General features: G+C 57.6%; 2 protein-coding genes across 4 annotated transcripts; one reads left to right on the forward strand and one right to left on the reverse strand.

The window, feature by feature from the left end:
• The first annotated feature begins 82 nt into the window (after positions 1 to 82).
• Positions 83 to 6,780, forward strand: LOC132070867 (low density lipoprotein receptor adapter protein 1-like). The gene is made up of 9 exons (XM_059468002.1): positions 83 to 215; positions 1,831 to 1,973; positions 2,469 to 2,581; positions 3,423 to 3,537; positions 3,850 to 3,922; positions 4,282 to 4,394; positions 5,295 to 5,344; positions 6,269 to 6,306; positions 6,469 to 6,780. The coding sequence occupies exons 1-9, from the start codon at positions 131 to 133 to the stop codon at positions 6,624 to 6,626; spliced, it is 888 nt and encodes a 295-aa protein (XP_059323985.1). The 5' UTR covers positions 83 to 130; the 3' UTR covers positions 6,627 to 6,780.
• Positions 6,781 to 8,840: 2,060 nt separating this feature from the next.
• Positions 8,841 to 19,903, reverse strand: FNDC4 (fibronectin type III domain containing 4). 3 transcript variants are annotated; one of them, XM_059469520.1, is made up of 6 exons: positions 19,731 to 19,903; positions 13,977 to 14,092; positions 13,274 to 13,478; positions 12,349 to 12,438; positions 11,011 to 11,144; positions 8,841 to 10,063 (listed from the first exon to the last, which is right to left on the reverse strand). In XM_059469520.1, the coding sequence occupies exons 1-6, from the start codon at positions 19,801 to 19,803 to the stop codon at positions 10,031 to 10,033; spliced, it is 651 nt and encodes a 216-aa protein (XP_059325503.1). In that variant the 5' UTR covers positions 19,804 to 19,903; the 3' UTR covers positions 8,841 to 10,030. The 3 variants fall into 3 exon arrangements, with proteins under 3 accessions (XP_059325503.1, XP_059325502.1, XP_059325501.1); XM_059469519.1 differs by having other exon boundaries at positions 8,841 to 10,066; XM_059469518.1 differs by lacking the exon at positions 8,841 to 10,063 and adding an exon at positions 10,584 to 10,923.
• Between the last annotated feature and the right edge of the window lie 1,031 nt (positions 19,904 to 20,934).

A 20,934-nucleotide genomic window follows, 5' to 3' on the forward strand; every position in this document is an offset into this window, starting at 1 on the left:
CTCGGCTCGAACCCGCGGGACCGGCCCCCTGCGCACCGGCAGGGCTCGGCTCGGCTCGGCTCGGCTCGAACCCGCGGGACCGGCCCCCGCACACCGGCAGGGATCGGCTCGGCTCGATCCCGGCTCCGCCATGGAGGCACTGCGGGCGGCGGGGCGCGCCGTGCTGCGGAGCCCGCGCCTCGCCCGGCACGGTCTGGGTCTCCGCCGGCGGCGCAGTGAGTGCGGACGGGTGCGGGCGCGGGGCCGGGGCCGGGCATCGCTCCGGGCGGGGAGCCCGCAGCTCGGCGCAGTCGGGCTCGGAATGGGGCCCCTGCCTGCTGCCGGGCAGTCGGAGGGGCCGGGAGGGCTGGGGGCCGGAGCGGCCGTAGGGGCAGTCGGTGCAGTCGGGTTAGTCGGGTCAGTCGGGTTAGGGGAGCGGGGGTCCGGCCGCAGGGGCCGGAGCGCTGCCGGCCGGGACACCGAGCGCTGCCGCTCCTGGCCGAGCTCTCCCTGCCCCGCTCCCTGCGCTGGCGCCTCCTGCCCCACTTGTGAATCGAGGCCGCCCGCGCCGGGGGCTGGCGGGCCTGGGCGGCCGTGCCAGGCGCTGGAACACGCTGCACTGCACCGGGGAGCTCCTCGGGCCCCTCGGCCTGCCACGCCTGCCTCTGTGCCCGTGTGCCACGCCTGGCTCTCTGCCAGCGTGCCAGGCCAGCCCCTGCTCTCTGCGGCCTGGCAGGATCCGAGACCGACCCATGACACATGCCTGGAAGCGTTCAAGGCTGGGTGGGACGGGACTTGGAGCAAGCTGGTCTAGTGGAAGGTGTCCTGCCTGCGGGAGTGAAACTGGATAAACTTTAAGGTCCTTTCCCACCCAAACCGTTCCATGATTCCATAACCCTGTGACCCTGCAGGTACCCTGTGGCACAGCAGGGCTGTGTTTGGCTGTTCTCAGCAGCTGCCCAAGGCTTTGCTGGAGCACCAGCACTTGCCCTGGCAGGCCTGGTGTACATGGACTGTCCTCAGAGTCTGGAGTGACACAGGGTCCTAGTGCCCAGGGTGGAGGTCACTGGTGCCTGCATGGCACCAGGCAGCCTCCCTGATAGTTGTCACTTGCGGAAGAGTATGCTGTGCAAATAAGGTCTCCTGATTTCCCTGTGGGTTCAGATTATTCCAATTATGAGTTGGACCCTTCTGCAAGTGTGCCAATAATTCTCAGGGAGCAAATCCCAGGGAAGAGGTGAAAATAACCCTGAAATGTATTAGCTTAGTGTGAACAGTACATACTTTGGCAATTCCCATCTCTTTCTTAACAAAGCATCTGTGATGCAGTTGCTCCCCAGTCACCCCAGCTGGGACCACAAGTGCTGACTGAGCTGCCCCTGCCCTGGCACCCTGCTGCTGCAGATGAGATGCCAAGGGGTTTGGCTTTGCTTACAGTGGGCCAACCTGGGGATTTTGATCTGAGCGTGGCAGTGAATGCTGCTGCTCTTCAGGCGTGCCAGCAACTCAGGTGGCTGAGATGAATGCACTACAGAGAACATTTTGTTTGTAATGAAACAGGTGAGACCCAGGAACGCAAGGTTTTTGCATAGAGCAGCCCTGTGCAGATATGCAGGAGCTGTCTGTCAGTGCTGACAGAGCCTGGACTTCCAGGGCTAGAGGACTAAAGGTTCAGGGGTGAACCGCCCACTCCTTCTGTTCCTCTTATAAGAGTGTCACAGAGCCAGGAGAGTCTCCTGCTGAGGGCAGAAAGCAACACTGCTGCTGGATCCATGGGTGGGGTGACTCTGGCAGGACTAGCTGTGGGGCTGCTGGCACATGGCTTCTATCTAAGGGCTTTTGTCTTTGCAGAGCTTCCTGAGAGCTGGGCCGATATGCAGGAGCCACTGCTTGAGGGGATGTGCTTCACCCTCAAGTATCTGGGCATGACGCTGGTAGAAAAACCAAAAGGAGAAGACATGGCTGCTGCTGCCATCCGCAGGATCGTGGCCACGGTGAGACCCTGGGCCCTGGTGTGTGGGGTCAGAGCCCAGCCCCTGCACAGGGAAGTGTCTGTGACCTAGCCCTGAGCTCCAGTGAGGGGCTGTGCCCTTCCCAAGAGGAGGGTGGCATGCAGGAGGCTGCTGGTGTCTGCCTGTGTGCTGTGGGGAAGCTGTCCTCCTGCAGGACAGCCACCTGCTCCCACACCTGGACCTGGCTGGGAGCAGAGCTGTGCCTGCCACAGCACGGACAGAAGGGTGAAGGACTGGGAGGAGTGGGGTCTGTCCCTCCCTGTGTGTGTGGCAGTAGGGTGAACAGGTTTGAAGAGTGTTCTGTGCAGGGCATGCCTGATTGCCAGGCTCTGCTGTCCCGTCCTACAGCAGGAGCCTTTGCAGCAAATATCCAAGTGAGTGATCCTGTGCAGAGTCTGTGGGGCTCCTTCCAGCAAGGGGGTGAGGTGAAGACCCTTGCCAGGTTTGCAGAGATTGCTGGTGTTTTTCCACTGCCAGGCACGGGTTGGAGCTCGCAAGTTTCAGAAGGTGATTCTGACAGTGTCTCCAAGGGGCATCTCACTGCAGGATGCAGACACTAAGGAGATGGTGGAGAACATCTCCATCTACAGGTGGGCATGTCACGGGTATGGGCTGGGTGTTCCCCAGCAGCCAGCTGAAGACTGATGGAAATTTGAGAAGCCAGGGAGGGCTGGGCCTTGTGTCAGCAGTACCTTCAAGCTTAGGTCTTTCCTTGGCTCCTTGAGGCCTGTGCCCTCTCTGCTGTGCTCCCAGCACTGCCTGAGGCTGAGTGTAGGCAGGGTCCTGGGTGCTCTTGAGTTCATCATCTTCCTGTGCCCTGCCTCTCTATTCTGGCATTCAGCAGGATTGTGAGGCTTGCGATTGGAAAGCCCCACAGTTAGGACAGGACTGCATGTCTGCCTCCACTGCCATGGTTCCACCCTTCTGGCTGCAGCTTATTAGACAGGCTAAAGGCAGTTGCTGTGAGAACTGATGTTGATTTCTCCTGCTGCCACTTGTCCTTTGGCTGAGTTGGGTGTCTGTGGGTGCTGGGTGTAAGGGGCAGCAAGTGTGCAGTCTGGTGGCCAAATGGGGAGCAGAGACAGGACATCTCTCTGCCTGGCCCCCAGCTGTGTCCTGGGAGGCAATCGCCCACCCTTCTGTGCTCCTCTTGTCCCAGTGCTTGAATTCACACACTGGGTGGAGCTGGCCATCAGAAAGCTGCAGGGCGCTCGGGGATGGCACAGGAGGGAGTGCCTGTGGATGCAGTGATGTCCTACCTACTGCAGGCACCAGGCAGCCTCTGGCCCTTGCTGGGGGCTTGGCCTGCCTTGTCAGCTTGGGCAGGTGAAAGCCTCAGGTTGTCAGCAGTGCTTGCTGAAGTCCTGGGAGGGCAGCAGAAGTGCCATGCCAGCATCATGGATTGTCCTGACAGCTCCTTTCTGCCCACAGGATCTCCTACTGCACAACAGACAAGCTGCAGAACAAAGTCTTTGCTTATGTCGCCCAGAGCCAGGAGAGCGGGGCACTGGAGTGCCATGCCTTCCTCTCACCCAAGAAGAAGATTGTAAGCACTCACCTTCTGCTCTTGGCTCCATGAGGTGTGGGTGGGAGCAAGGTCCTGCTTTCTTCCGCTTCAGCGAGAGAAGGGGAGAGCCTCAGCTGGGTTTGGAGCCAGGGATCAGGTGTGCTCATGTGCTGCACAGGCAGGCAGTGAGCAAAAGGGCTTTCCTGTCCCAGCTCCTGAGGGTCTGCTCTTGGGGGTGCTGGCCCCCAGGGGCAGACAGACACAGAACTGAGCTCTGGCCTTCCATCTGAATGTTATCCTGCATTGATGGCCCCAGTGGAAGCAGGCATTCCCTCTCTTTCATGTACACAGGCCCAGGCTGTGACTCTGACTGTGGCCCAGGCCTTTCAGATGGCACTGGATCTCTGGGAAGCAGCACATGCAGGTAGGAGGAATTTCTCAGATGTATCTCACTGCGTAGCTCTGAAATCAGTGTCTCTGTTGAAACACACCAGGCAGGGAGAATGTTGTCCCTATGGTGGTGTTCTCTGCCATTCCCCCATCTTCAGCTGGGCTGGGAGGTGTAGCTGCTCTCTATGCTGAGCTGCTGTGCATGGCCTGAGCTGTAGCCCAGCTCAGGGCTGCTGGTACCTGGCCTGAGCAGTGCCCCCTCACCTTTGTTTGTACCCTCCTGCCAGCACAGCAGGGATTCCTTGTTCCTCACCCACAGTCCTGCCTGTACATTCCCAGCTGGGCTTTCTGCAGGTTGCAGGCACTAACTCTGCTGCTTTTGCCCCGTGCCAGGCTCTAGGCAGGATCAGCCCCTTCACCCTTCATGTGTCTCGGAGAGCAGTGAGGCCGGCAGAGCCCGTGAGCCGGCCCCCCCAGGGAGAGCTCCCTTCACACACCACTTTGGGGTACAGTATGTGCAAGTCAGGCCCGTGCTGAGGGCTGTCTGCAATTAGGGCAGGGACAGAGTGCCCCTCTGCAGCTCCCTGCTCCTCCCAGAGCCCTGCTGATACCTGCACAGTCCCTGTCGCACGTGGCAGTCTGATGTGAGGACGTGCACTGTGCTCACACAGGGGCAGTTCCTTGGTTGGTGTCTGTGCTCCAGGAGCTCTGCTGTCAGGCCCAGCACTGCTGCAGCCTCAGCCCTGCTCTGCTGGCCCTGTCACACAGGGACCTGGCACCTGGGCTGCACACTTGGTGTCATGGCTGGGATAAGAGCTGCCTCTGAAGGAGAGGACCCTTGGATCATCATCCTGCCAGCCTGGGCTAAGGCTCAGCCCAGCCCATCTGCACTGCACCTCCTGCATGGCCACAGCACTTGGAGCATTGTCATACTGATCTCACTACATCCCTATCTGGGAACTTCTGGATGCTTGGTCCTTGGCCTCATGCTTCCAGTATGAGTCCAGCCTGGCAGTGCTTGGGGTTGTAGCTGTGCACAGCCTGCTCCTGGTGGTCTCTGCCTGCCCCTCCAGCTGCAGGGTGTGCCCACCCACCACCCACCACTGTCCCTGGGCAGAGGTGCACTGTATCAGCAGCTCTGTCAGCATGGTCCATGCTCACACCTTGTGTTTGGGGCTTTGCACCTGGAGGGGATGTGGGATGAGCTGTAGCCTGTCTGTCCTTGTGTGCCCGAGCCCAGAGGGTTCTAGCAACCCAGCACTTCAGTCTGTCCCTCACTGCTTGTGGGAAACCTTTGTACTGTGCCTGGTAGTGACTGTCTTGTGCAGGAGCCCAGCCTCACTCCTGGCAGAGACCTCCCCGTGCAATGGGATGTCATGGTGGGTTTTTGTTTGTTTGCTTGCCAGGAGGAGGAAGAGGAGGAGGAAGATGATAATGTCAGTGAAACCTTGTCTGGGTAGGTGGTGAGCTGCTGCTTGTATTCAGGGATCTCTCTGATGAAGCCTGTCTTGTCTCCTTCTCTGTGTCCCGTGCAAGGGGAGCTGCTCGGGCCGTGGGCATGGTGGGATCATGGAGGAGAGCTGCATGGAACTAAGGGGGAAGCTTCCTGGTATTTCTGTGCCTCTGTCTGCTGAGAGCTCGAGTGAACAGAGGGTTGAGTGGTGGAGGAACAGACCACGCAGTCCAGCTTTTGCAGCAGAGATTTGGGGTACAGATGCTGACCCCCAGAATGCACCCAGAGATGCTTCTTACTCTGTTTCTGCCAGTCTTTGATGAGGCCAGCCTGTCCAGACATGCCTCTCACAGGGGACTCATTTGTCCCTCTTCTCTCACTGATTTCCCTGGGGGTTGGACCTGGATGGAGGCTGGGTCATGCTGACTTCTGCGTGGACTGGGGCTGTGGGCTGAGCTTGATGGTGTGTGTGCTGTGCTGGGGAGGAGCTGATGGAACAGTCCAGCAGCAGAGGATTAACCTGCAGGTCTGCAGACCTGTGGGTGGTGGGCCTGTGAGGCTCATTCCATGATGGCTGTTCTCCATGTACATGCAGTGGGCACCCAGCTGGGTCTGGCATGTCTGAGCTTGGCTTGAGCCAGTGTCAGCCGGGAGCCAGTGTGTGCACAGGCTGGAGCTGTATGTGTAGCCCAATGAAACACAGCCCTTTGGACATGGAGCTCCTGATGGGAAGGAGATATGGCTTTGCAATCTCGGGACAGGCTGGCCTGGGAGGAGAGTTTGGTAGCAAGGGGGCTTAGGGCCTTCTGCACCCCCAGTGCCTGCTGCTGCTGTGCCATTCCTGCCGTGCCAGGGCTGTGAGCATGCCGTGTCTCTCAGGAGGCCATGCTTGGGGTATGATGGATGCTGTGTTCTCTTCCAAAGCAGCATGGAGGAGCTGGGGAGGGGACTCCACAGCCCAGCAGGTAAGTTTCTTCAGTGCTGCACTGGCTCATCCCCCAGCATGTCCTCTGTAAGGCAAGGTGGGGCTGATGCTCGCCTGGGAACATCTGCTTCCCTTTGCAGGCTGTGCTGGGCTCCCAGCTGTACACCTTATGGTGCGTGTCTTCCTTTCTCTCCCTTTTCAGGATTAATACCTCTTGTGCCCCCATCGAGCTCTCCTCGGGCACAGCTGCTGTGCTGCCACCTGGGGCCACTCCCGCACAGCTGGACGGGGCTGGGAGGGGCTGGAGGCTCCCCCAGCACCGGCACCAGGACTGCTGGCCCGAGTGCTCCCCTGGGCTAAGCCAAACCTCTGCAACAATGGACCAGCCACTCAGGATTCACCCTGTGCCTGCACCTGGGCCAGCCAGTGCCTGCCGCCGCCCTGGCACCGCCCTGCTGGCACGGGGGCTGCTGGCACTGCTGCCATGGAGTGCACAGCCTGCAGCACCTGCTCCTCGTCCTGTGCCGCCTGCATGAACCGCCTGGAGCTGCAGCTGCTCCCATCTGGGGCGGGGCAGCCATGCTCCTTGCTCTGCTCACTGCCAGGCCGTGCAGGTTGTCCTGCATGCTCTGAGCCTGCATGATGCAGGCAGTGTACACATGGCTCTGCTCACTGCCAGGCCATGCAGGCCGTCCTGCATGCTCTGAGCCTGCCTGATGCAGGCAGTGTACACCCTCAGGGAGCAAAAGCTCTTGGCCTGGAGCAGTGTGTGATGAAGGCCTTTTCCCTGCAGTTCAGCCCCACACCCTCTCACAAGTGAAATGACCTGGTTTTTAAAGGAAAGCTGCTCTGCCTTTAGAGAGAAATAAACTGAGTTTTTTACTGTTGTCATTTGGATTTGAGTGCTGGATAGGCACCATGCATAAGCATGCAGGGCACTGTGTCTCCTGCACTCTGTGGTGAGGGTTGCTGTGCCCCAAGCTCATGGAGCCTGAACTCCCACATCTTCCTTGGCTGCAAGCCCTGAGGGAGCAGTTCCTCCTTGTACTGAGGGCTGCCAGGGCCCAGGGTGCCTTGTGACTTGGGAAGAGCAGGTTCAGGCTGTGCTGCCCTGGTGTCTTGAGCACCTGTGAATGTCACCTGTACTGACAGGAGTTGATGCTGACCACACTGAGGTCAGGGCAGGCACAAGCCCTTGTGTGCCAGCTGCTCTGAAGTGTCTCTGCCCTGCTCTGTAGAGCTGTGCTCTACAGAGGCAAGCCATGGGCTTGGTTTCCTTCCCAGATGGGGCAGGGGAGGCTGCAGCATGTCTGGTTTCTTTGGCAAGTGCCAGCTTGCAGCTGTGTTCTGGCCAAGCCCATCACTGCTGGGTTCCTGTCACATCTCTGCACAGCTGCCCCTCCCAGGCTGGTGGCACTGAGAGCTCAGCCCAGCTGGGCACTGCTGGCTGGCTGCAGCTGGGGTGGCAGGGCCAGGCTCCCAGCAAGTGCCATAGGCACTGGGGAGGCCTGGGGTGCCATGGTCCACTCAGGAGCTGTGCATGGTTTGTTTCACTTGAGGTTTTGCATATTGAATGTGGTTTCATGCCTTTCTTCCTCACCTGGTAGTACAGAGCAACATGTAACTTGTCAGGGTGAGCAGGTCATTGTCAGGCCCTCAGCTTCCAGCCCTCCTTTCTGCACTTCCCTGCCCTCCTGCACAGCCATAGTCTGAGAAGAAGTGGTGAGTTGGGGTTTGGTTTGGGGTTTTTTTGTTGGGTTGGTTTTTTTTGGTTTGTTTGTTTTTTGGGTTTTTTAGAGGCAAAGAGCTTTTTCCTCAACAACAAACCCTGATTTTACATTTAATGTCAGAATTGTGTTCCTTTTTTAATTTGGTCAAAACCTCTGCATTTTGATGGTTTTTTTGTGCCTGCCCTAGTTCCTCACCTCTGCTACACAGTCTGACCCTTTGTGATTCTTTGTGTGTGCCTCTGGCCTGGCTAAAAAATCTCATGATAGCAGGCATGTCCGCTATGACTTTCCAAGATAGAACTTCTAAACATTTTCCAGGGCACTAGAACATTCTTAAAACTCTTGTATTTCCCTGACAGCCCTAGTTTTTCTAATGTACCTCCTTACTAAAAGCTAGCAGGCAAAACAAGGTGTTCGTGTCTCCGGAGCTGTGGCCATGCTCCCTGCAGCCCAGGTCACAGTCCAGCAGCAGCTGCATCCCACTACCATGGTGCTGTTGCTCCTCAGGTACCCCTCTCCTCACCTGAGCAGGGAGCAGCCTGTCGGGCTCAGACCCTGTCCCCCTTCTCAGCCCTGCTGCTGGGATGTGTCTGCTCTCTGCAGAGAAGCAGCCACGATGTCCCCTCAGTGGGACAGCCTGCGGCTGCTCCAGCAGCACCACAGGGCCCAGCCTGCAGCAGCAGCAGCAGCAGCTCTCCCTCAAGGGCCAGGGGGGTGCGAGGTGACCATGGAGGACCTCCAGCTCTTTCACAGCATGCAGGAGCAGATCTCTTATGGGCTAGGACACGTGCATTCAAGAACTTGTACGTGCATGGACACACACAGAGACCTGAAGCTCTGATGCTGCCTTTGAGCCAGGATGCTTTTATTGAAAAGACCCTGCCACAGGAGTTGCTTATCCTGTCCCTTCCCCACCTAGTCCTGCAGCAGGAGCTGAGCAGCACCTGGAAGGAAAAGTCCTGAAAGTGCTTTTACTGGGAGATTTATTCCTGGAAGACACTGGATCCTGTGATGCTTGAGTCCAGGGCTGCAGAGCCTGTCTGTGGCAGGCTGCAAAGCAGAGCATGGAGGGTGAGCAGCAGCCAGGGCAGCAGGGAGCTTCCTCGTTTCACCCCATTCCCTCCAACTGAGACCTTGCAGGCCTCACCGCTTTGTCTCCTCCAGGCAGCACAGGCACCATACTGCTCAGAAAATTCTTTGCAGCTCCCCTCAAGCAGCCTGAATGTGCCAGTACCGAGCCCTTGTGGGGACACAGCGCAGCCACAGCCATGCCCTGACAGTGCCCGCTCCCCCTGCCCTGCACTGCCTGCCCTGCTGCGGGCTCTGCGGGCTGCCAGGCACTGTGACAGCACCAGCCCCTCATCGTCCCTCGTGTCTTTGTCCTCTGCAGTAGACAGAGAATTTGAAGGCCCTGCACAGCCGTGACAGGGTACAGCGGAGCCCTGTTCTCCAGCAGCAATCCACTCATCCTCGGAGCTGGCTGGGCCCGGCCCCACAGACAAACCAAACCCTCCTAGAGGCCGCAGCTCTCCCGGCAGTGCTGGGCAGTGCCTGCACCGCCCTGCTCCTGCAGCCCCGCGGCCCTGAGGGGAGCAGCTCCTGCTCTCTGCAGCAGCCCCAAGGCCAAACGGGCAGCTGAGAGCAAGGTCTGCCCCTGTGCTGGGCAGCCATGCAGTGCCTCAGCTGCAGCCCGGGCCTTGGCCGAGGCGGTGCACAGGGCCCTGGGCTCCCCTCAGGCCCCTGCCTCAGCCCATCGGCTCCCCCTGGCTCCCTCCCACCCATCCTCATGGTCATGCTTCCCCCGGAGGGGAGGAGGGCCGGGTGGGACGGGCAGGGCCACACTCTGCATGCATGGCTGGGAGCCGGCTCCATGCTCATCCGCAGACAGGTGCCCTCAGGAAAGCGGGATTTCTGGTACGTGGATCGTCGCATGCTGAGTTCCAGGCGGCGCGCCTGGCGCTGCCTCTTCTTCCAAGGCCTGCTGTGGCTCTGGCAGGACACCCGAGATCCCAGACGGCAGAGCTGGTGTTGCACTTACACCTCAATGATATTGACCGAGGGAGATTTCTTCTATGAGAGAAAAATCTGCTTTAAGAACCTGCTTTGCTGCACCCCTGGGATCACACCCAATGTCAGAGCCCCTCAGCCTGCAGCAGGCATCAAGACCAGCAGACCTCAGCAGAGCAGGGTCAGTTTGGAGTAGGGATTCAAGAGGAGAGATCTCCTAGCAAAGGGTAATCAGCAAGCTGAAAAATCTGGAGGAGGGGAACTGGGGATTTCAAGTCCAAACAGGAAGTTTCTGCTCCTGACATCTGCTGGAAACCAAGATGTGGATTCAGTGGGGCAGTCAGTCAACACAGTGAGGGGAGTTCCCACCCTTGACAGAGGCAGCAGATGAAACACAAGCAACACCCTAACATATGGTCCCATTAGAGCATTTGGGCTATAAATCACTGTCTTTGGCAGGTAACAAAGGGAGAAATGTCAGGTGCTGAGGGAACAGCCAGACGAAGGTACTGCTCCCTCCCCATCCACAGCCTGGCACAGCACTTCATTAGCGTGAGGAAGGGGCTCTGCAATGACTTGTGTGCTGATGACTCAGAGCCAGCTGCAGTGAAGGCAGAAAGGGAGCAGTGACAGACCAGTGCAGGAACCATGAGAACAGCTGCCTAGCGTGTCCATTTGTCCGTGTGTGCAGGAGAGGTGCAGTCTTGGAGGGGCATGATGAAGGCTCTGTTACAGTCAGAGGTCAGGTACCACCCTGCAGTGCAAGAGCCATCCCAGCTGTTACACACCTTGTTGTCTCTTCCAGTGTTTCTCCTGCAATCACCCATGGGGTACACACAGTGCCCCAGAGACCAGGGCTCACTGAACCCTAAAAGTCCTCAGTCTTTGGGGTGAGAGCACAAGCTGGGGCGTTTCCATTCCTGGAGAGAGGCAGACTCTGTGCAGGCTGCAAGCCCCAGCAGACAGGCAGCCCCGTGCCACCCCTGCTGGCAGCCCTCCCCACTCACCTTGCTCCGCAGCAGCCCTCCGCTCGGCCGCTCTGGCGTGCTGTGCTCTGAGGAGGGCTTTGTCTTCTCCTTGTTGTTGTTGGAGTCATTATCCTTGATGATATCATACTGTCTGCAGAACAGGGCGATCACCGCTGCCCAAAGACACACTGCATGAAGGATCCCTCGCAGTGCCTGCCTGTCTGCCCTCCCCACAGCATCCCAGCTGCAGGGCAGGTGTGCCCAGGGCTCCTTGGGGTGCTGCAAACCCACACCCCCACCTGCATCAGCCTGCACCACCCCAGGTACCTCTGCACGTGCGGCCAGGCCAGCTTCCTTGTGCAGATGGTCACGGATGTGGCTAAGGCCATTGGGCCACACGTGAGGTGCTCAGCACTCACCAAAGGCAGATGCTGAGGCACTCAAACAGGGACAGTGAGGTCGGTGGGCAGCTGTGTGGCTTTTGGAGTGCCTCACTAAAGTTACTGAGCTGGTGCTTGTGACCCTCACAAAAGCCAGCCCTTGTCTATGCAAACTGGCTGTGGGGTCAGTCCCTCTGTAATGCTTTCACAGCGTGCATCCCAAGTAGCATGTCCCACACCTGGGAACCCTGGGCACAGGAGTCTGGAGCAATGGCCCCAGGGGTGACCATGCTGGACTCACTCACCCCCAGTGTGTGTGTGGTAACACACACAAGCACACACAGACTGGGCCTGACTCCTCCCAGCTGGTACACATCAACCTGGGCCAGGTGTAAACTACCAGCAGTTATCTTGCATTTTTTTCCCAGTGCCCTAGGAAAGTGTCAAGGCCAGGGCAACAAGAAATTTCTGCAAGATGCCACTACAAAATCCACATTTACTGGGGAGGGAGTGGGGGATCAATGACTTCCCATTCACAGCAGCTGTATGTGACAAGTCAGGAGCTCACTTACCTCCTAGGCTCCCAGGGCAGCCCCTGCCTGCACTGGCTCTTGCTGTGCTATACAGGAGCAAAGCACCCACTCTGCAGCTTTAGCAGACTGAGGCACAGCGTCCACCAGCTAGTGAAGTACTGTTATCAGTCACGACATCTAAGGCCCAAGCAACTCAATGGTCACTGTCAGCTGGGATGCTCCCACCCTGTAATTCCAGGTCCCATTCTGTCTCCTGCTCTTCAACATACTCCAGGCCATTACTGCTGAGCAGTGCCTGTGGTTGCTCCTTTTACCCCAGCACCTACAGATTCTCAAGGGACTGATGAGGAAGGGTGCCAGACCCTCAGCAATGTGCCTCTGCACTCTCGTGAGCCACATCCTCTTTGTGAACCATGGACTGTAACTTTGCCTCAGCCCGCCAGAACGCTGCTTGTGGCACTCACCTGCCCACATGAGCAGCACAGCCACAATGATGATAATCTCGCCTGTCTGCAGCTGCCGGTCTTTGTCCAGCCCCTCCATGGTGATGTCACCTGCAGAGAACAGACCCCAAGCAGGGCTGGCAGCAGATACCCTCCCACTGTAGTGGGATTTGAGAAACCCCAAAGCAGAGAAGCCCACCTCCCCCAAACAAGGAAGGGTGTGGGACGACATCCTGTATGGGGAGAAGACATGCATCCTGTGGCCTTCCTGGGTCAAATAGAACATCCTTGCTACAAAGGTAGTCAGGGATTCCAAGGCTTGTTTAGGTTCATGTAGGGACTGTGCAATGCCTTAAGGTCTCTCTCTACACAGCAGACAGGGTAGGTCAGGTCAGTTTAACACAGAAGTTCTGAGGAAAGGCAGCCATCTGCTTGCCCTGCCATACTCAGGACCCCTCTCATGGTTAGTGCTGGAGACAGAGTGCCGTGCCCTCCATGGGGCATCATCTGTCTTGGATTCCTGATGCTCTCTCATGGACCAGCATGCAGGCAACCCCAAGGCAACAGAGACATGAGTAGCAAAGGGGACCATGACACTCTGTCATTTGTCCTTGGGCAGCCTGCAGACTGGGAGATCTGAGTGTCTGTTCAGTACTGGTTTCCTACAGGCAAAAGCTGGGCAGGCCCCAGCAGCTGTCCTGGCCAGTCTGCCTAGCTGAACAGGTGCCAAGACCTGAGACAGGAGGGCTGCAAACTACTTGGGGACATTAGCATGGACACATAGTCGACACGACAGCAGCCTGTACAGCCCTGTGTGTCCCCAGCAGCCTGCTGCTCAGTGCAGCACCTTCCTCATTGGTTGCAGAATCCCTGCCCATCTGCTGTACAGGCCTCCAGGTGTGGCCCCAGCAGCAGCACCTGGTCAGGCTGGAAGGAGGTGCCTCACCTTGGTTGGAGCTGTTGGAAGGCAGGCGGTCGGTCTCCTTCAGGGTGCGGAAGTGGACACGCTTGCTAGCCTGGCTCTCCCCATACAGGCCAATGCTCTGCACCTGGATGATGTAGTCAGCATCCTCTGCCAGGTCCCACAGCACACAGGCACGGTTGGTGGTGTTCACCTCCCGGATGAAGCGCTGCATCTGCCCATCCTGCCTCTGCCAGAGGGAAGAGCTGTCACCCCCGGGAGGCTGCTGCCAGCTGCACCAGGCACAGGCCCCCAGCTGCAGGGCTGTGCCTCACTCCTCCCTTCCCAGGCAACCATCCAGCCCAGGGTGGGCCACACTGGCCAGCACTGCCTATTCAGCATGCCTGCATGGCCTGAGAGCTAGGCACCTCCCTGGAGAAGCCACCATCACCCAGGGCTGCATAGGTGGAGCAAGGGAAGCAAAGAAGGGTTATGTCATGGCCAAAGCACCATCCTTACCTAGAGAAATCCCAGGGAAACTATTGGAGGGACTATACCCAATGCAGCCCACAGTCTTCTGCCTTCCACCAGGATGGATGGCTCACGTGGGGCACCTTGGCAAGGGCTGCTCAGCAGCAGAGCTGTCCTCGGGCAAATGCCAGAGGAACCCCGGAGTGCAGCAAAAGGACTGACATAGGAGCATGCTGGTAATCAGTGTCCCCAGGCCCCTGGGACAGATGCTGGATACCTGCTGTAGGATGGCGTAGCCGATGACCACATCTCCTTCTGGTACATCCCAGGAGACTGTGGCAGAGTTCGCCTTCAGCTGTGTCACAGTCACGTTGACAGGGGACGGTGGCCTGTCTGGGTGAGCCAGGCATGGACCGTGGTGAGGCACAGGAAAGAGGCAAAATAAGATGTCTCAGAACAGGCATGCGGCCCTGCACATCACCCTGGGGCCTCTCCCACACCTGCCAATGGCAGCACGTTGGCTAGGGCTACAGGGAGACCTTCCCTGGTGAACCTGGCCCCAGGAGATGAGTGGCACAGCAGATGGGGAAGCCTGAGCCCTGCCAGCAGCAACACATGCACAGCACGGTGCTTCCTGGGCTGGCAGGCAGTGCCCACTCTGTGCATGAGGAGTGTGCAGGTGCAGAGCTCTGGGGCTGTCCCACAGATGGGCATGCCACAAATGCCTGGCGCACCACCCAGAACTGCGTAGGAAGCAGCCCAGACACAGGGATGATATATTGATTGCGACAGAAAAATGGGGCACCTTGGAATAGACACACTCTACACTCAATCTAGGCATCTCCTCTGCCCAGAATTACTCCTTGCTCCAGGGCATGGGAGAACGCCAATGCCAAAGGCAGAGCTGGCTGTCCCAGTAATGCCTGGAAAATAGATCTTCCCAACAACTTTAAGAGTGAATATATAAGCAAACCTTTACTTAAAGGCTTTCAGGCACACAGTGTTGTGAAAATCGCACGTGGTATAGTAATGCTACAATTTTTGTAAGGTTAGTCAATTAGTATACTTATCATATACTGTCCAATTAAAAGGTTAGTTGGTTAGGTAGTAATTCCTGGGGTCCTGCCTCACTGGAAGGAGTCCAGAAGTTTCTCTTGCCCCACTTTTGTTATGCCTGGTCCAGATTGTGGTTGAAAAACACAACGTCCTTGTAGCTATCTCTCTTCTTGGAATAAGACTAAACAATATTTTTAGGAATGTATTTATAAGGTTAGCTTATTGTTCTTAAATGTGGGGAAGAAAGATAGGAAAAGTACTAGAAGCTACAACCATGCATTAACAATCTACATAGCCACAAAGACATGAAAAATATAAAACCCCAATAATCTTAGGCATCACCAGCAGTGCAGGACCATTGGCTGCAAAGCTGGCAGCAATGCTTGGCCATTGCTGTTCTATGGCAAGCTGACCTGACTGACCCATGGTCTGCACCATGGCCACTTTGAGATTTCACAGCACTGAGAGCACAACAGGATCCCACACAGTCCTGCACACAAAGCCAAGCTTTGTCTGGAAGTTAGACACAGGAGCACATGAAAGACACTGAAGCTGCTGTTTGTGTGTTCCAACTCCCCACATCCAAGTCAGTGCCCTTCTACAAGCTGCCTGCATAGCAGCTAGGGCTACAGGGTCAGTGCTGTGATTTATATAGAAAAAGAGTTCCAGGGGGCACCTGAGAACAAGAGAAAGGACAACTGTGACACCAGCAAAAACCCCAGTTACAGTGACTGCAAAAAAGGCAATTTTTGCAGGCCAGCTGTTTAAGTACATTCATTCACATCTGAATATACCCAGCTTTGGATCAAACCAGAGAAAGGCTTGGTTCCCACTCTGAGAAATTCAGGCTTGTGGTCTGCCAGGGGCAATTAAAACAGAAAAGAGAGCCCAGAAAACGTGTTCTAAGAGAGACCTTGGGACTCAGTGTGTCTCCAGAAGTTTGACACACCACCAGAAGAGAGGGTTGCCAAAGATAAGGACACCACAGTGTTCTGATTATCTCCTTCAGAAAACGAGTCTGGAAAACTGGAAAGGATTCAAAGATACACTCAAACATTCTTTATCCCACAAAGAGTGTGTCTGTATAGAGTTTTGCCCGTGGGGATCTGCTTCATCACTAACCTATGAGAGGGAGGGAATCTCTACATAACCTATGAGAGGGAGGGAATCTCTAAGCCTTGTCTGCATGCACACCTTGCTTGCCTACGAGCCAACAGCAGAACGGGCTGAACAAAGCTGCAGACCCAGCCTTGTCCATTGCCTGGTGTAGATACTCTGTCAGCACAGGAGCTGAGCTTCCTGTAGATTAAATTAGAGAATCACTGTGGTCGGAAAAGACCTCCAAGATCATCAACTCCAACCTTTGACTGCATCACCCCATGCCCACAAAACCATATTGCAAAGTGTCATTTCTTGAACACTTCCAGGGGCGATGAATCCACCACTGTCCTGGACTGCCTATCCAGTGCTTAACGACTCTTTCAGTGAAGGAATTGTTCCCAATATCCAATCTGAACCTGCCCTGGCACAGCTTGAGGCCATTTCCCCTTGTCCTGTTCCTGTTTTCTGGAAGCACAGCCTAACCTCCCCCCTGTCTCCACCATCCTGTCAAGGAGTTACAGAGAATGAGAAGGCCCCCCCTTGAGCCTCCTTTTATCCAGTTTGAGTTCCCCCAGCTCCCTCAGCCACCCACGAGACCTGTGCCTCAGTCCCTTCCCCAGCTCTGTTCCCCTCCCTGGACACGCTCCAGACCCTCAATGTCTTTCTTGATGTGAGTGGCCAGGATTTGAGGTGCCTCAGCAGTGTCCAGCACGGGGGGAAAGTCACTGCCCTGCTCCTGCTGCCACACTATTGTTGCCACAAGGAGGATGCTCTCAGCTTTCTTGACCAGATCACGTTTAACTGCTGTCAACCAGCACCCCTAGGTTCTTTCTCGCTGGGCCATTTTCCATCATTGTCTGGATTTTGGGGTCAGGCTGAGGTCGGGTCAGCTGCTCAGCCCACAGCTGAGTTCAGGAGCACCCTGTCAGCGTGCAAACAGCTGCCCCCTGCCTGGGCTGTGTCCCAGACACAGGCATTTCCAAGGGGGGCTCTATGGGGGGCTGCACATTTCTGCTTCTCTGCAAGAATAACAACACTTGTCCCAGGTTACCACTAGTTAGGTTGCTAGCTAGGTTTGTGCTAGCAGACATAACGGGGTCAGAACAGCCCAAGAATCCAGGGGTGGAGACTGGTCCAAGATCTGATTTGGTCTGCACCAGCCAGTATGTGCCCAAAGCACTCTTGGGCATGGACAAGCCAGAAAACCATTCCTCACCAGTAGCACGGACGTGCTTCCCTCTTTGGAACTTGTGAGTTTAATACTATGGATATGAGCAGACCCTGCCAGCTGGCCTCGGGACAAGAACAGGACATTGTGCTTCACAGGATACATCCATAGTAATGAATTAGGTGTAGGTGGTTGGTTTTTTTTTTAAACACATTTTAAAAGTCCTGAATATCCGTGACGGGGGCAGTTTGACTACCAACCTCTAAGTGTACGTGAGGAAATTAAAGATGGGGTCTGACATCTCTGCGACATAGGAGTTTGTGGATGGAGTTTGTCACAGCTGTCCAGCTCTGCTCAAGAATTTTCTAGGCTTCTGTGAAGTGTTCAGCCTGTCCCAGATGAGGTTTTCAAACTGGGGCTGCTGCCCAGGGACTGAGTCACTTGAAGATTTGAGAACAACGGTACTGCACCAATCCACAAGCCATTCTGCCAAGTCCACATGGGTGCGACAAGTGCTCCAGCTGTATTTAGCCAGAGTTTGCACAGGCCCTGTGCAGGGACTGTCACTCACCAGCAGCAGAAGGGTGAGAGGACTCGGGGGCATAGTGGAGCCACCACGCACATGGCTTGTCAATGCACCACACCCCACGCACCTGAGCACACCTGGTGCACACCCAGGCCAGCAGGGCCTGTGTGACAGGACATCTGGTGTCCAGGCTACAGCTCTGCATTACAACAACCAGCGTGCCTTGATCAGTTTGATGCTGAATGAACTGCAGAAAATACACTTCTGAGCACACGGGATTTGCACATCCGTCAGGAAGAGATAAGACAAGAAGCCTCAGAAGTCAAAACGTGGGAAGTTCACCCTAGATACACAGAGCAATGTCTAATCCAAATCACCTCCGCTCTGGAGAGAGACTGGGAGAACTGAGGTTTTTCACCCCGGAGAGAATGCTCTGGTAAGATATTGGAGCACTTTCCAGTGCCTAAAGGGGCTCCAAGAGAACTGGAGAGGGACTTTGGACAAAGTGACAGGACAAGAAGGGGATGGCTTTTCACTGACAGAGGCCAGGGTTAGATGGGATATTGGAAAGAAATTGTTCCCTGTGAGGGTGGTGAGATCCTGGCACAGGCTGTCCAGAGAAGCTGCGGCTGCCCCTGGATCCCTGAAAGTCCTCAAGGCCAGGCTGGATGGGGCTTGGAGCACCTCGGTGTAGTGGAAGCTGCTATTGCCCATACCAAGGGGGTGGAATGAGACGGGCTTTAAGGTCCCTACCAAACCACACCATCCCAGGATTCTATGAAATTCAAGATGACACCTCAAAGCTGTTTTAGGGCCTCCAAAGGACAAAGCTTTGTGTATAATCCCCACATTGCATCTAATACTGTTTAGCCTGTTCTGCAGCTGAGATCAGAGCAGTTTTGTGCCAAAGCTGTTGCCATAAAGGTCTGTGAATGCAAGGGCACCAAAAAGCATGCTCTCTGAAGCCAACACATCCTGGCTATAAAGTCAAGATGCTGCTGGGCTCTCTGGGAAAAGTGTGCCACTGTTTATCTCAATGCATTAATGGCTAATAATTCTACATCACTGATAAATGATCCAGCTTCACTTTTTATTGAAGCCATATTACAAAAGGGGGACCCCCACAGAAAGCACAGTCACTAACTTAAGGCCTGGCACAGGATTTGTGTTGTCTGTACAGCAGCATGCTCCTTTTGGGCCTGATGAAGGGGTGGGAAGAGCTGGGCTGTGCACAGGAGCTAGCAGCACTGCAGCCTGTGCTGGATAGGGATGGCCAGAGGCCACTGGGAGGGATGGGTGGTGGGCAGCTGGACATGGGACCAGATATGCCATGCATCCCAGCTCCATGGGTCAGCAAAGGGGCCGGACAGATACCCTTCCCGAGGGATGCTGGCACAAGTGGTGCTGCAGAGGCATGAGGGATGGGGCATGTCTCCACCGGTGCCCTCGCCATCCTGCTGTGATCCGGAGAGAGGGCCACCCTGCCCCCCGGCCCATGCCCTTGGGGCTGCCGCTCAAGGGCACCCAGATGTTTGCCCAACTTACTGCTGCAGCAGGGAGTAAGCACCAGACTGCACATCTAAAAATAAGTGGCCCCTTTTTAACACCCCTGACTGCATCTCTTCCTGAATCCGTCAGTACGTGTTTTGCAACACGGCAGAATGTAGCAGAACACGTCCGGTACTCGCAATTCCATTTGATATCTCAGCGACCTGTCGAGGGGCAAACAGACAGCAGGAAGCGGCTGCTGACAGAGGCCACCCCGGCGAGTCAAAGGACACAAGGACAGCGGTACCTCGGGTGCGCGGAGCTCGATGTTCCAGCAAACACGGGCAGCAAGGGACAGGATCCCCGCCACCAGGCCGGCCCCAGCCCGCCGCAGCCCGGAGTTTCCGTGCCCGGGGCAGGAGCTCCCTCGGGGCAGAGCTTCCGTTTCCAGCCCCGGGAGCCCCGGGAAGGGCAGCGCGGCAGCGGCCGTGCCCCGGGGAGGGGACTCGGAGGCCGCGGGGCGCCCGAGGAGCCCTCGGGGATCGCGGCAAAGGCCACGCCGGGAATGCAGAGAGGCCGGCGGGGGCGTGCGGCGATGACCGCAGCCCCCGGGGTGTCCGGCACGGTGTCCCCGCCCGGCACGGTGTCCCCGCCCGGCAGCCCCGGTGCCCTCCCGGCCCGGCCGTACTTACTGGCTCGCACGAAGCACAGGTCGCAGCCGAAGAGCACCAGCACCGGGCTGATCATCGCCGAGACGCGGGCCATGGCGGCGGGGGCTGCGGCCCGGCCGGGCGCGGCCCTGGCACCGGCCCGGCTCCCTGCACCGCGGGACGGAGCGGGGCCGAGCCCCGGCCGCAGCACGGGGGGGCGGAACGGCCGCCGGGCCCGGCCCGCCCCCGAGCGGCACCGCAGCGGCTCCGGCACCGCGGCGGCTCCGGCGCCGCCTCTCGGCCGTGTCCCGGAGCGGCCGGCACCGCCCCCAGCCCCCCGGCGTACCCCGGCACCGCCGGTACCGCCCCCGCCCTATCAGCGGAGCCCCGGAACCGCCAGCGCCGCTGTCGGTATCGTTCTCCGGTAACCCCCAACGCCCCGCCACAGGCTGCACCCCCGGCAGCCCCGAGCGTCCGCTCTCCCCGTGCTGCACCGCCGGCAGCCCCGGTGCCAGCTCCTCCCGTGCTGCACCGCCGGCAGCCCCGGTGCCAGCTCCTCCCGTGCTGCACCGCCGGCAGCCCCGGTGCCAGCTCCTCCCGTGCTGCGCCGCCAGCATCCCCGGTGCCAGCTCCCCCCGTGCTGCACCGCCGGTAACCCCCGGTGCCAGCTCCTCCCGTGCTGCACCGCCGGCAGCCCCGGTGCCAGCTCCTCCCGTGCTGCACCGCCGGTAACCCCCGGTGCCAGCTCCTTCCGTGCTGCACCGCCGGCATCCCCAGCACGGGAGGCTCCACAGCGGGCTCACAGCACACGTGTCCTGGCGTGGGCAGCGAGCAGCACCGGTGTCGCCGCTGCTGGCCACCGGCAGATGCCGACATTCGGGCTGGTGCCCCCGGCACTCTCCCACAGCTCCTCTGCACCTGCGGGCGCTCTGACCCTCCGGGGTCCTCCTCTCCGTGTGCCTGAGGACACAGGCATGGGGGCTGCCCCACCCCCAGGAAAGGCAGCACTGGGTGTGCCCAATGAAGCAGTACAGAAATAAGGAAATGAACCCAAATCATCCTCCATTACCTTGCAGCACTAACCTACTACTTTCTGTGAGCAATGCAGACTGGAAGGAGGAGTCAAGCCAAGATGGAATTAATGGTTCCAAGGGCTGCTAAAGTGCCTCAGCCTAGCTGTGGTTTCGGGCAGACTTGGGAACTGCTGAGGAACTCCTCTCCGTCCAGCTGGTGTCCTTGGCTGCAG

The sequence above is a fragment of the Ammospiza nelsoni genome, chromosome 3, assembly GCF_027579445.1.
Source record: "Ammospiza nelsoni isolate bAmmNel1 chromosome 3, bAmmNel1.pri, whole genome shotgun sequence".
Taxonomy (NCBI): domain Eukaryota; kingdom Metazoa; phylum Chordata; class Aves; order Passeriformes; family Passerellidae; genus Ammospiza; species Ammospiza nelsoni.

Coding starts and splice junctions, on each gene's coding strand:
- FNDC4 (XM_059469518.1), bottom strand. CDS start 19,803: ATGGCCCGCGTCTCGGCGATGATCAGCCCGGTGCTGGTGCTCTTCGGC. Junction 14,093..19,730: donor CCTGTGCTTCGTGCGAGCCA/GTAAGTACGGCC, acceptor TGGCTCACCCAG/ACAGGCCACCGTCCCCTGTC. Junction 12,439..13,273: donor TTCCAACAGCTCCAACCAAG/GTGAGGCACCTC, acceptor TGTTCTCTGCAG/GTGACATCACCATGGAGGGG.
- LOC132070867 (XM_059468002.1), top strand. CDS start 131: ATGGAGGCACTGCGGGCGGCGGGGCGCGCCGTGCTGCGGAGCCCGCGC. Junction 1,974..2,468: donor TCCGCAGGATCGTGGCCACG/GTGAGACCCTGG, acceptor TTCCACTGCCAG/GCACGGGTTGGAGCTCGCAA. Junction 4,395..5,294: donor CCTTCACACACCACTTTGGG/GTACAGTATGTG, acceptor TTTGCTTGCCAG/GAGGAGGAAGAGGAGGAGGA.